The sequence below is a fragment of the Bacillus rossius genome, chromosome 3 (assembly GCF_032445375.1).
Source record: "Bacillus rossius redtenbacheri isolate Brsri chromosome 3, Brsri_v3, whole genome shotgun sequence".
In the NCBI taxonomy this organism is placed as follows: Eukaryota; Metazoa; Arthropoda; class Insecta; order Phasmatodea; family Bacillidae; genus Bacillus; species Bacillus rossius.
In genome coordinates, this window is record NC_086332.1 from 69924894 (window position 1) to 69940155 (window position 15262).

At 35.3% G+C, this 15262-nt stretch overlaps 1 protein-coding gene across 2 annotated transcripts in view; it reads right to left on the reverse strand.

Moving 5' to 3' along the window:
• Positions 1 to 15262, reverse strand: part of LOC134530869 (KAT8 regulatory NSL complex subunit 1) — a 286616-nt gene that overhangs the window by 10145 nt on the left and 261209 nt on the right. For both annotated transcript variants that reach the window (XM_063366135.1, XM_063366133.1), the window contains exons 10-11: positions 11534 to 11727; positions 11045 to 11182 (exon numbers count right to left, since the gene is read on the reverse strand). In XM_063366135.1, coding sequence (XP_063222205.1) covers positions 11045 to 11182; positions 11534 to 11727 — 332 coding nt within the window. The remainder of the gene's footprint in view (positions 1 to 11044; positions 11183 to 11533; positions 11728 to 15262) is intronic.

Consider the following 15262-nt stretch of genomic DNA (forward strand, 5'->3'; position numbering starts at 1 on the left):
TTAATATATTAACTAGAACTTAATTATCTCACTTGGTCAAAAGAATAAATCCATCCAGTCTTGCAGTTCTTCACAACCGTAAAGAGAAAATAAATTTTCTGTTCTTGAGTAAGAAAGATCTGTGCATGTTTAAGCATCTCAAAATTTCCACATTTTATGGTGAAATTTTTTTACATAAAATATTTAAACTCTTCAAATAATTGCATGTTAAACATTTAACTTAATTCATTTCAGAAATTTATCGGAAACAATTCTGTTGAACAAACACAACTACTTTCAAAAGATTGTTTGTGTTTAGTAATAAACATTTACGAACGTTTCAGCAGAAATGTTTGGAAATTCAGATTTGCCAACTGCCTTTCCAAAATATTTCTAATGTAAAACGAGCATCGCTAAACACGCGCAGGAACGCCGATTTAAAGGAATTAAGTTATGTTGCTTTTAAACTTACTTTAATATGGTCGCAGTAATCCACTGTGAATATTAGAAATATCTCGTTAAAAATTATTTCATTTAATTCTTTAAAGTTTAAAGTGCAGAGATGTGAAACATCTTAATTTTCACGTTCACGTCACCAAAGATTTGGTTCATGGCCGTATGGTTTACCATGGTAGGTAGTATAAACAAAAAATAAGGTTGTTTACAATGGCAAACGTAGCTGCCATGATCAAATAGTTAACGTTTAGTAAATAAAATTTACATTATTTTCTTTAAACATTGATGGTTTTGTCTAATTTTTTTTAAGGTTACCTATTAAATGCAGTGCTGCTGCAACGTAATTTCCAAAAAAAATTTCGTTTAAAGCGGGAAAGTAGATACTGCATTTGTACTGTGGGGAAAATGGCAATGCAAGTAAATAAATACGTTAATCACCCAAATTTGTAAATCTCAGTTCCGTAAAAAAGATTTAATTATGTAGTTTAAAAATTAAATTTGCATACATTTTAATATTTTCTTACGTTGAGTAGGAGATGTATTTTGCAAACTTACAAAAACAATGCAGGAATCGGTCATGGTTGATTCCAAAACCACTGTATTCTGAATCCCGCGATTATGGTGGAATTGGTGGAACCGACCGATTCTGGAATCGGAATCGACCCATCACTAGTATTTACCATTGGTTATGTTAGTTATACAAAATATATCAGAAGTGCATATGATTTTTTTATTAAGATTACTACAGCATAATTTTTTTTATGTGCAGGCCACGAAAAAAATGCAAGATTGAGATTGACAGCTTCGATAAACGTGTCATAAGAGACACAATCCAGGAATTCTATGTGGTTAAAAAAGTTGTCCCCACAGTATGCAAATTGATTTACGTATTAAAGGAAAAGATAGGTTTGGCAGTGGAGCCCTTTGTCGCTCAAGAGATTAGTGCGAAGTATGGGCTTTGTCTGGAAACGGTACGAAGACAGGCGGCATTTGTTAATCGAACGAGCTGACATAGTGACGTGGCGCTCCAAGTACCTCACTCAAATGTGTAGGTCTGAAGGTAAGGAAGTGTTTTACCTTGATGAGTCATGGGAGGATACTAATCTCACATTCCAGAAATGTTGGCAATGCAAAAATGACGTAACGGGAGTAACTAAAGGAAATGAAACCAAGAGGCTAATATTGGTTCATTTTGGTTCAAAATGTGGATTTCTCCCAGGAGGATTATTGTAGTGATGGGTCGATTCCGATTCCGGAATCGGTTGGTCCCACCGATTCCAGTATAATCGTGGGATTCAGAATACAATGGTTTTGGAATCGACCATGACCGATTCCTGCATTAGTTTTAAGTTTACAAAATACATCTCCTACGCAACGTAAGAAAATACTAAAATGAATGCAAATATAATTTTTAAACTACATAATACAATCCTTTTTACGGAACTGATTTACGAATTACGGTAATTAACGTATTTATTTACTTGCACCGCCATTTTCCCTATAGTACAAATGCAGTATCTACTTTCCCGCTTTAAACAAAAGCATTTTTCGGAAATTACGTTGCAGCAGTACTGCATTTAATAGCAAACCTTCAAAAATAACTAGACAAAACCATAAATGTTGAAAGAAAATTATGTAAATGTAAACGGCAAGTAAAATAATGTAAACGTTAACTATTTGATCATGGCAGATATTTTGCCATTGTAACAACCTATTTTTTTGTTTGTGCTACCGGCCATGGTAAACCATACGGCCATGAACCAAATCTTTGGTGACGTGAACGTGAAAATTAAGATGTTTCACATCTCTGCACTTTAAACTTTAAAGAATTAAATGAAATAATTTTTGAACGAGATTTTACCCAAATTTACAGTGGATTACTGCGACCATATTAAAATAAGTTTAAAAGCAACATAACCAAATTGCTGTAAATCGGCGTTCTTGTGCGTGTTCAGCGATGCTCTTTTTACATTAGATATATTTTGGAAAGGCAGTTGGCTAATCTGAATTTCCAAACATTGCTGCTGAAACGTTCGTAAATTTTTATTACCAAACAAACAATCTTTTGAAAGTAGTTGTGTTTAACAGAATTGTTTCCGATAAATTTTTGAAATGAATTAAATGTTAACACGCAATTTTTTGAAGAGTTTAATTATTTTGTGTAAGAAAATCTCATCATAAAATGTGGAAATTTTGAGATGCTAAAACATGCACAGAATGTTCTTAGTCAAGAACCGAAAATTTATTTTCTCTTTACGGTTGTGAAGAACTGCAAGACTGGATGGATTTATTCTTTTCACCAAGTGAGATAATTAAGTTCTTGATAATATATTAAAACTTAAGCATCTCTGACATTTTATTTTACTGTGGTGCATATTTGTTTCTTGTCATTTCCATCATAATGAGATAATAAAGTTTTATTTTTACATTTCCCTCTTTTTATTTTTTTTCGCCCAGGTCCCTTGAAATATGTATCAACGAGGTTATATTGTCATTTTATTTGGATCATTATTTACTTGCGCTTGAAAATAAAATTCTTAACCTAAACGTACAAACCTCTTTTTTTAAAATTAATTAATTGAGTTGATAATGTAAGGTATCAAAAGTTGGTTAAGTTATAACATTATTTACAAAATACGTCATAAGACATCTTTGATTATTGGCAGTGTTTCGTCTAACTATATGCAAGGTTAAAAGGCCAAATTGTGCTAGAAATTCAAGGTAGCATAACTTGATGGTAATGAACATACTTTTTAACATTATATAAGCTGTATATAATGTTAATTTCTGCACAGAAAATGAAACACAATTATATCAATAATATATATATTATATATAATTATGCAATTATAAACAATATATATATTATATATAATTATGCAATTATATTTTTAAAATCATAAACAACCTTTTTTTTTCTGAGTATATTACTCTGTTGAACATTGTCAGCTAAAAATTAAGGAATCGGAATCGGATTCGAAGAATCGACCCTTTAATTTAAGAATCAAAAATGGAATCGGAATCGGTATATTTTAGGAATCGGCCCAACACTAGATTATTGATATACAAGTCAGGTACGACAGTCGGAGATTATCACGGGGAAATGAATGCTGCTAATTTTGAAAAATGGCTGTCCGAACGTGTTCTACCAAACTTGCCGCCATCTTCTGCTGTAGTAATGGACAATGCGCCATATCACTCCAAACAAGAGGATAAGACTCCTTCGAAATAGAGTACAAAAAACGAAATGATTATATGGCTAAAACGCAGAAGTGTAGAGTGTGATGAAAAAATGCTGAAATGTATGTTGATGGAACTAGTAGAAAAACACAAACCAAAGAAGAAAATATTTCGAGTTGATCAAATTTTAAAAAAGGCAGGACATCATGTCATTCGACTCCCACCATACATGTGTGAGTTCAACGCTATTGAATTAGCGTGGGCAAAGATAAAGAGGTGCATTCGGGAATGTAATACCGTGGGAGAGTTCTCTGCGCAAGCACTTCAGATGCACACACTGGATGTTGTTAACTCTGTAACAAAGGATGACTGGGTAGGCAACTGCAATCATGTTCAAAAATTAGAAGACGAATACTGGAAGAGGGACTGACTGCATCATAGACATGGCAATGCGCCAGTTCTTCATAAATTTACATGACAGTGACGATGACGAATTCCTTTCATCAACAAGAAACAGTGTACTGGACAACAGTGATGAAAATAGTGATACTGACAGTGCTACATCGTGTTTAGCTCAGCCTTTGTAAGAACTGGTACAGGGAACTGGTAAAGGGAAACCTTGATTCTACGTACACTCACGGTTCTCCAAAATTAGTCCTTACGACAGAGTTGTACATACGAACCAGCGAGGCCAAATTACAGTAAAACCTCGTATTTACGTTCTCGTTATTTACGTTTTCCCGCAAATAACGTCATTTTATGTAGGTCCGTTTTATTGTACATTAACTTTCGTGTTGCATTTTCCCTGAAATTACACCGCTACGTAACCAAAAAACCCGGAATGTACGTTTCAAAACACGGTAAAAATGTAAATACTCGTCACGTTAGTCATAGATGTGAAAAGTTTGAAGTAGTTCGCCTATTGTTTGTAATCTTTCGTTTTGATGTATCGACAAGTTCTATGGTGCCTCTCCTCTACTAACGTTTTAATCTTTGCTGCCATAGAGAACTTTCGTAGCAGATCCACAAACGGTTTTATTTATGGTGTCATAGAGCACTCTCGTAGCAGAGCATAGTCCGAAGCGCTGAGCTATCGATACTACCGGAAAGCGCTCATACACAGTACGTATATTTAGTAGTGCTGCATTATGTACAGTACATATCTATGATGGCTTTCATTGTTTACATTAGTCAACGTCCGTTTTGGTTAGCACGTGTTTTTTTATCGTTCACAATATTATTTATGGCAAGATTTTGATTGAAGATGGATAGGTATAAAGTTCCACGAAATACTTTATCTATTGAAGATAAAATTAAAATTATTGAGAAGTTTGACAAGCATGTGGGTACCCGAGTGGTTTTGGCCAAGGAACTGAATATTCCTGTTAGTACTTTAAACACAATAATTAAAAATAGGTGTTCTATTGAAGCAAATGCTGCCCAATGCGTTGAATTTATACTATACCTATAAAACAGTACTAGAGAAAATTTAATGTAGGCTTTATGTTGCATTGTTTTTTATATTTAAGAAAATTATATTTTTGCAGTGCCCTAAATGTGTTGTAAACAACTATTGTTTGTCTTGTAGCACCAGTAAATGCTGATACATTTTTTTAAGCTAAAATTTAGCATTAACTGCCAATAAAAGTGCTTTCCCACAATTTACACTTTCCCGCAATTTACACTTTTTCCTTGGGGTTCCCTGAAAAGTGCAAATAAGGGGTTTTACTGTACGTCCATTTGTGGCTATACCCCTCCCCCCCCCCCCACCATTTTTCCCACCACTGCCGCGGGAAATGCTACGGGAAATGCTACGGGAAATGACCTGCCGTGTCTATATATTATGCTGATGTATTTTTGATCGAAATTATATCCTATTCGTGCAGAAACAACATTTGAGCTAATCAAACGTAAAAATAAAAATAAAAACTCGACACTGTTGTAAGCCCCGTTTTACATTTTTTAAATATTATATATCAATAAAATAATAATGAACACACAATATATTTGTTCCAAAAAAAATACCGTGGGTACTTTAAGTGTAGATAAGATTAGCTAGCAGGCCTAAAAACATCGTGAAAAATGTAACGTTTATAGTCGGCAATGAACATTTTAAATCACAAAATATACATATTTTATAACATGAAAAGTTGCTTTTATTTCTAAACATGTAATAATTTAAGCCTAGGCGTGTAAAAGTCAGAGTAATTATAGCAGGAGACAATCTAAAATGCACGAGGGAAAAAGTAAATCACGAATGTATAAACGTAACGGGAATGTCGGGAATATTACGTGGCTGCTGGTAAGTTCTGATACTGTATTTATGTCACAATTTAGCCGAAATAATGGTATGAGACATAAACTTCACAATATAAAATGTGCGGAGTCTTGGTAACACTTTTATACGTATTTTATAATTTCGGAAGTATTGTACAGTTGACGCATATTTTTTAAACTAACCATTTATTTCTAGGGATCGTAAATAATTAATTATTGGTATCAAGGCGAATGTAAACTTGAAAATGTCACGGCAGCGAGAAAACTGGTGCGTATACCAATAAACTGGTACATGGGAGGTGGAGCTTTTATTTTTTTCCGCTACGCTCGCTTCTATTGGCTGGCTGCTCATGGAAGGTCATGAGTCTGGGCGGAGTGCATGCGCAGCTCAGCGAACAAAGAGAGCCAGCCGGCGGCTACGCCGCGCCGTAACAGCAGCTGACCGAGTTTGATGACCTTTCTCCACGTACTGCGCGCTATTGATAGTAAATTTCCATTAATTTGTGGCCTTTTTTTTTTTTAATTTTTTACTGTGACGCAATGTGTACGTAGCCCGTATTTGTTATAAATGCTGAAGGTTGTAACTGTATTTTAATAAACTTTAACGTATTTCTTACACTTTTTATATATATTTTAAAAAAATTTTTTTGCCTCACGGTTTCTAAAAATCTGTACGTACGACCGAGGTGTACGTACAAACCGGGAGCCGTACAAGCGAGGTTTTACTGTATTTATTATTTGATTTATAGAGCTCTGGTAATATTTTAATGTTTCCATATCGCCTCGCTCCACATAACTAAGAGGTGCAATTCTGCCACTCTTGGCTTACATGCGGATCTAACCAACACTGCCTTCACTGTGGTGAGTTTCGAAACTTTGGTCAAATTTTTTTTACAGTCACATGTTAGAATTATAAGTGTCTATTTATATGTGTTCAGTGTAACAAAATGCCATTATGTTTTTACAGATACACAAATGTTGCGCTTTCATTACTGCGCTGCATGTTTTTATAATGCCTAATATATAGCCGGGCCGTGCCTAGTTCCGTGCGCGCCGCCCCGCCGCCGCTTCGTTCTGCCGATCCGTGCCGAGCAATGTTTGTTGTCAGAACTGTGGGATGTAGCTCGCTACTTTCGTGGTCCCTACAGTAAATGGATTCCATAAATTTTAAAAACAAATTGTTAATAACTACTAAACATTACTTCAGATAAAGTTCAAAATGATTATCAAATTTCTGTGAAACAGGGTGGCCACTCTTCAAGCAGTATCAAACTCAAGAATTTTTAAAGCTGTTTAAGTGTTCATTGAGAAAGTATTCACTATTCAGTGTTTTTTTTTAGTTTTGCTGTATACAAGCAGATTTTAACCTGATAAATTATAATTTAATACACAGAGAACTTAGAGAAATATCCTTTTTAAACAACGTACAAGAAAAAAATTACAACACACAAAAATTCAAACTGATGGTCTGTACTGTGGTAAGTTAAGTTTTCATTTCTTATATTTTTTGATAATTAAGGATGAAAAATTGATCAAATATTGGGAAAGTATCCTGAGTCGCTAGCATTGTCAAGAGACACTAACCACTGGACCACACTGCCTTATCAAGTCTGAGTGCAACATTGCAAGTACACAGATTGTAATTTTTTTTTTTTTCAAGCATCTATTTTTCAAGAACAATTGAGAGTTGAGTTTTCTCCTTTTCAGGGTAGATTGCTATTGGGAAGTACTTTAGTCTTGCAAAGGGACGTCAAAAGCGGCGAACGAAAGTTAATGTCATCCCCTTTTAAGGTAAATTACCGTCATGTACCATGTTTACCTGCGTATGGATCGTACATTTTAAACTTTTTTTTTTAAACACGTAGCGAAAAAAAAACACTGAATTAAATGGTTGAATATGTGCTTAAATAATGTTATGAGGAAGCAAAAATTGTTTAACTAAAAAATGTCAGCAGCGCATGTAGGGCATCATGAACTGCGCAGTTTCGCAGCATCTGCTGGTTACCTGGCCACCAATCTAGCGTTTGGCCAATGGGGGACTATCTAAAAATAAATCAGCCAGAGTGAGATGAAAAGGGGGTGAGAAGGGGGTGGAATGGGGGTGGGATGGAGGGGATTGCGTCCATGTGTGAGTGCGGGTGACCATGCAGCAGTGTTTATGGTTCTCCACTGTCACCATACACAATTATCAAATGTCTATCTAGACAGGTTTTCGTGATGCAACTGTGTCCAAAAATTGTTTTTGGATGAGATTTCCCATGCTTTCGACAGTAACATTCCATGACAAAACTGCTGTAATGTGGATGCACGTTTTGAACTGACAAAAAAAATTGATGAGAAATGGTAACATGACAAACTTTCTTTCCCCAGGAAAGGAAAACACGGGTATAAAAATACAGCGAAACCCCTTATTTACGTTACCGTTATTTACGTTTTCCCGTTATTTGCACTATATTCTTCAGGTCCCGTTTGGTTCCCATATAGTCCAATACAATACTTTCCCGCGAATTACGTCTCAAAAATCGAATCAATCCCGCTATTTACGTCACGTAACAACCATAAACAACCAGAAAATACCGTGGAGTTAGTAGGCAATGAACATTTTAAATAGCAAAATATACATATTTTATAACATGAAAAGTTGCTTTTATTTCTAAACATGTAATAATTTAAGCCTAGGCGTGTAAAAGTACGAGTAATTATAGCAGGAGACAATCTAAAATGCACGAGGGAAAAACGTAAACTCATTAATGTACAAACATGGCTGCTTGTAAGTTCTGATACTGTATTTATGTCACAACTTAGCCGAAATACTGGTACGAGACATAAACTTCACAAGATAAAATGAGCGGTGTCTTGGTAACTGTTTTATACGTCTTTTATAATTTGGGAAGTATTGTACAGTTGACGCCATATTTTTTAAACTAACCATTTATTTCTGGGGATCGTAAATAATTAATTATTGGTATCAAGACATCATGATAAACGTAAACTTGAACATGTCACGGCAGCGAGAAAACTGGTGCGTATACCAATAAACTGGTATTAGAACTGGATAAAATTGGTACACGGGAGGTGGAGCTTATATTTTTTTCCGCTAAGCTCGCATCTATTGGTTGGCGGCTGATGGCGTCATGAGTCTGGGCGGAGCATAGAGTGCGCATGCGCCGCCGCGTCGTTACAGCAGCTGACCGAGTACAATGACCTTTCTCCGCGTTTGGCGCGCTATTGACGGTAAATATTCATCAATTTGCGGCCTTTTCTTAAAAATTTTTTTACTGTGAGCAATGTGTATGTAGCCCGTATTTGTTATAAACCCTGCCGGTTGCAACTGTATTTATAATTTGGAGAGGCAAATAATCTCCTTGAACAGCCAAAAAAGCAAACAGAAGAAAATTTCAAATTTATTTTTTAGGAAGTAATCAGAAAAACATTTTGGCTTTCATTCTTTTTTTATTTTTGTCAAATGTGGTAAATTAATAATTGATTAAATACTAAAGTAAAATTTGTTGTTAGTGTGTTTGTACCTGCATTGTAGTATGTGCTATTAAACAAAAGGAAAAAAATTCTAAATAAGGTAAACTGTACTCCTTTTTATACGTTTCCCTTTATTTACACTTTCCCGCTTTTTACACTTTTTTACTTTGTCCCCATGAAAAGTGCAAATAAGGGGTTTTGCTGTAGTATTCTTTTCCTTTGTATTTTTTTTGTTAGTACGTGGGGGAAAAGGGGGGGAGGGAGGGGATAGATAAAGGACTAAGGGACAACATAGGCTAAGTGCCATTTTAATCGGATATAAGCTGAGACACGAAACATACCCTCTTTAATTGCATAATCGTCGCACTCGCATAATTGTCACACCTATATTTTAGGCCGTTGAAACTGTGATAAAAAAAACTTCTCGCGTAAACGTCGCATGTTGTTTTTGGTCCCGCTATTAGATGCCAAGCGCTTTGTGTAGTTATCTTTTCCATATAAAACTATGTATTTTATTAAAGTAGAAATCTAATATTTATTCAGACATTACCATTTACTTATTTAATTAACGAAAATACAAAGTTGTCTGACGTGTAAATTTTCTTTTAAAGACATTTTTAAACGTTATTATCTTTATCTGTTCGTTTGCGTTGTTGCAATGTACCATTTACAATAATGTAGAAAGTGCTAGTTGGCATCATTTGTGTTTGGTTATGTTACTTCCCGTATAGAGCGCGCACACGTAGTCGAATATCGATATCTCGTCGATTGCATGCAACACGCGCTCTCTGCCGAGTTAACTACATTTGATGGCCCGCACTCTTTCGTGGCAAGTATGTACTACAACAATAGTTACACGTTAGTTCAAGTCACAGATTCAAGTGGCTTGTGTTCGCGTCACAGTTTTGGTTTTTCTATTGAAAGTCGAAGAAAGGTTTTTGTTGCACGACTTATTAATTTAAATTGCTTGGCGTGCTCTTTTAATATTCACTTTTTAAATAAACGTACTTTCAATGAATGGGTATTGTTTTCATAAATAACTTTATTTAACAAAATTTTTTTTCTCGTATAATCGTCGCACCCCAACTTTTCAAACTTGATTTTAGAATAAAATGTGCGACGATTATGCAAGAAAACACAGTAAATACTTCACTTGTATTCTACTGAAGACATGTGTGGTGCGACGCATATTCAAGGGCGACCCTTACAACGAAAATGTAAGATATTTATGCCCAAAATTATAGAAGCAACCCATACACAAGAATGACCATCTGCAGGTAAATATGGTACTACTCAATCATGCAGACATGAGGTAAGTACTAAATTAAGCTGCACACCACATCATATCATCTGGCATAAACTTACACAATGTGTATATCTCCAGATGTTAGATAATCAACTAAATCAAATGTAAACAAAAGGATAGACAAAACCTGTTAATATAACACAGTTTAGAATATCTTTATGTACAATGATAAATTATTTCTTGGCCTAAATATAAAAATTACCAAAATGTAAAGAGAAGAAATATTAATAATTCCCTAATTCACTATTATTTTCAATTTTTCTAGACTTATCTGAAAAATCATATAATTTCTCTACTAAATGGTAGCGATTCACTGTTGACATGTGTGTCTTTCTGAAAGAGAAATATTTTATCTGCTGTAACACTTACATAGTAGTTATTTTTGGTGAAGATTTTCTTTGGTGGTATAGGTACAGGTGGGAAGGAGTGGCCGTCAGGCATCTGCTTCATCATCTTGTCATACATGTCCGCAGACAGCGGGAAGATCCGAGGATCATACGGGAGCACCTAGAGACATCAGTAATAACACTTTTTTCTGCAAAAAAATGTTCAAAACACACTAAAGGCAAAAGAAAAAGCTAGCAATAAATGTGAAACCAAAAATTTTCAGCTTCTGAACCTCAACATTATCCACAATTTTGTATTATCCTTAACATGCCTATTAAAACTATATAGTCTGGCAACACCATGGTCCCGAATGTGCCACATTAAAGAACATTTACTGTAAACAAGAAAAAGTTTATAAAGGGAATGTTATAACAAGGTTCTAAAGTATGACTCAATACATGAGTGTGAACATAGTGCATACAGCGTTAATAGTAAAAATGTTAACAAACACTACAATAATACGACACTCACTTCAACGTAGGGGTGGTCAGTGGGCGTGGAAGGACGTGTGTTGCCCTGGGAGGACGACACGGTGCGTCGCCGCCCCACAATGCTCCCACCCTCGCCCTCCAGGAGAATGGACAGCGAGAGTGGCGTGGCAGGAGGCGATCCCACTGGCAAGGGAGAGCTGGGTGGGTCCTGCATGCTAGGTGGAGACATCGGGTCTGCAACAGTCACAATGCTCACTTGGTACTGTATTGCATCTACACGGACAACTCCTATATGCCTGCAATGTAAAATTAACTATAAAAATTACGGGTGTACATATGCTCATTTTTCCAGCCAGTAATAATTTTGCTAGATTATGTTGCAATGAGTGAACATTTTTTTTGCAATGTGAAGCAACGGTTTTTTTTGTCAAACCATGGGTGAAAGAACTGAACTGTCAAGATAAGTATCATCGGCAGAAGAAAAAACAGTCAGGTGGAAGGGGCAGGCTTGTACTCAGATATTTTTCTGTTGCATCGCACCGTTATGCTTGTGATTCCAACATGCGTTCAACATAAAGATGTTTAACATCAGCCTGGTGACGTGAACGGCAAAGAAAATTAAAAGACTAAATCTTACCAGTCTTTACGAGGAAAGTATTACCAAACACAACAAAACATTCCCAGAACTGCTTAGAAATTCATGACTTTTTCCTAGTTAGTTCCTGATCACATCAAATCCCTGCCATTTTCCCGGTTTTCCTGGGTTTCACAGTTGTAGACATCCTGTTAAACCTACAAAAACTTTCAAACAGCTCTTCCTATCTTAAGAATGGGCGGAATACGGCCACTAAAAAAAATGGAGAGGTTGAGAAATGACATCAAAAATAAAGTTTTAAACATAATGAAAACATAAACATAATGACTTAAATAAAAAAGTAATTTTACAAACATTATAAGTTCAGAATTTATGGAATGGTATACAAACAGGTTGACGTAAGTAAAATCTCGTTATAACAAAGTCTTATAAAGCAAGAGATTTTGTTCTTTATACTGAAATTTCTTTAAACTGAAATATCCCAACGTACATATACTATTTCCATACCACAGAATGCAATGGCAAAACAAAATGGAACTATGTACGTACCTACCCTATAATCGTCAATTATTTGAGCTGCATTATGCTACAGGGTTAGTGGTTTATTTTGAGAAAAACATTAAATAATTTCAATCTCTGTAAAAGAATATATTATGTATGATACCACATTTTTTTAAAACAACATTGTGTACATAAGCTACATTCATATGATCTTGCAAATATGTATAATGACATATCTAATCACTAATTTAAAAAAAAATTGCTAGTTTAATAAAAAAGAAACGAGTACCTAAAGAATCAACATTCATACTTAATGAAATAATAAATCCTGTGAATTTAAATAACTATTCAGACACAGACTTTGACTGGTCAAAAAATTGAAAAATTTTTGTCTGCCTGTTCTTACTTATAAAAGTTTGCTGTAAAAATTGTTCCATAATATGTAATGACTGCAACACATTATTTGGTACACTTTCAGTTTTGGAAATAAACTTCGACAACTTTTCAAAAGAAACTACAGCTTCTTTTGAGGTGATTGGCTCTTCTTCATTTTCATCATCAGAAGATTCACTGTCTGCTGCCTCCTTTTGGGTTACTTGGTTAACTATTTCACTGTCAGTCAAATGTGGTGTTGTTTCAACTTCATTGTCAACGGACACATACTCTTCAAAGGAAACGTTAAACTGCAAAGTTTCAGCAGCTTCTTGCCAAAGTTCTGCAGGAATGCTCTCTTCACTAGAATTTGGTTCACTTGTTTCGCCCTGGGTAATGCTGCCACTCACCCGTGTTATTCCTGATTTCCGCCAACAGTTTACGATGGTTTCTTTCTTCACATTCCACCAACCACCAGTTATCAGTTGAATTGCTTGGCGGACATCGATGTTGGTGGACAGCTTCAATTTAATGTTGATTAGTATCCTCTCGACAAGACGTTTTCGAAAGTGGACTTTGGCATTCTGAATTATGCCTTGGTCTAATGGTTGCGACACTGATGTGCAATTTGGAGGCAGAAATTCCAGTTTGATGTTCTCAAGCCGTACATCAACAATGTGAGCAGCACAGTTGTCCACCAAAATAATAATATTTCTATTCTGCTTTTGCATTTCTTTATCAGTTTTAATTAGCCAGTTGGAAAATACATCTTTCGACATCCATGCACGGCTGTTACTGACATAGTCAGCAGGAAGAGATGCCACACCTTTTAAGCATCTAGGATTTTTGTACTTTCCTATAATTAAGGGCCGTAACTTTGTAGTACCAGTAGCATTACAACAAAACATTACTGATAACTAGAGACATGCAAATTTCGTATTTACGATAAAACGAATTTTTACGCGAAATTTGTAAGTTTAACACTAATAACCTCACTTTTACATAATTTCTGATACCGCGAATTTTTTGTACGAAATACGTCTGTTTACCACGAATAACCACACTTTCCCGCCGTTTGGTAACTTAAAAAAGGTAAATAAACAGCCGTTGTCACCACTGATAACACCATCTACGTAAAGACTACACTTGCCAATGTTTACGTTTTATTATTTATTTGATACGACGCGTTCTTGGCGAACTGCACTCGTGCACTAATACGCTCACGTTCTCTCGAAGGCACGTTTACAGAGTCAAAAAGTAATGTACGGCCATTTTGTTGGATATTTTGTGCATTACAGCGCTTGTGTCGCGAAGCAAATTATAAATTACGCTCAACTGTTCATCTTGCATCTATCCACTATGGACTATGCAAACTGTTTTAATTTGTTCTCTTATACTGTAAACAGACTTAACAATTACGTTTTATTTTAAGAATGATAATTTTCGTTTTAAAATGTTGTATACAGTGCAACTATTTTATAAAAACTGTAGTTTGTGATAGAAAACGTCTTCATATTTCTCAGCAGAAGTTCGAAAGTGTAAAATATGCCGAAACCTCAAGCAATCACCAAACTTCGTGAGCACGAATTTTGTGATCGTGGGTTATATGCGAGGGTAAATATGTAGTTGGGCGATATGTGTTAAAAAAACTTTTTTTAAATCCGAAAATACTTTAATAACGAGGCTAGAAGGCTGGAAATACCCAAATGCTAATATTTTGCATGGCGAGCTCACCAAGATGGAATGCAACTTTGAAAACATGAAGCAGTGCATTTTTTTTAAAAACAAAACAAAACCAGTTTTGGACCACATGAACACCACGAAATCAGCTGCTGTGAAAATAAGTGTAGTGCAAGTGTCTACAAAATCTCTGGTGAAGCTTACCAGCTTGATGGCTACAGATCCAAGCAGACTTGACTTTGAAAACCCTTAACTGCCTTTGATCCAAAAAAATATTTTGATTACAGACATGATCCCTATTTTGCTTGATAAGTTGTGTAACGTTTCTACTCTGAAAGAAATGGACCACCAGGAGCTGATCTCCGGTTTTGGAGAGTTGAAACAGATAGATGAGAAACAAATGAAGGAAAGTAGTGTGGATGTAGTGAAGGCACTTCAAGTTGTAAAACTTTCACAACCTGAATTTTCTGACAGGTGCCTGGAAGCAGTGTGGATGTTGTGTGCAAACGTTGATTTGGAACGCTTCTTGTTACAATACAATAATGTTCTCACTGACAAGAGAACTAATTTGAAATAAGAAAATTTAGCTACAATGGCTATTATTTCATTTGAAAGTTAAAC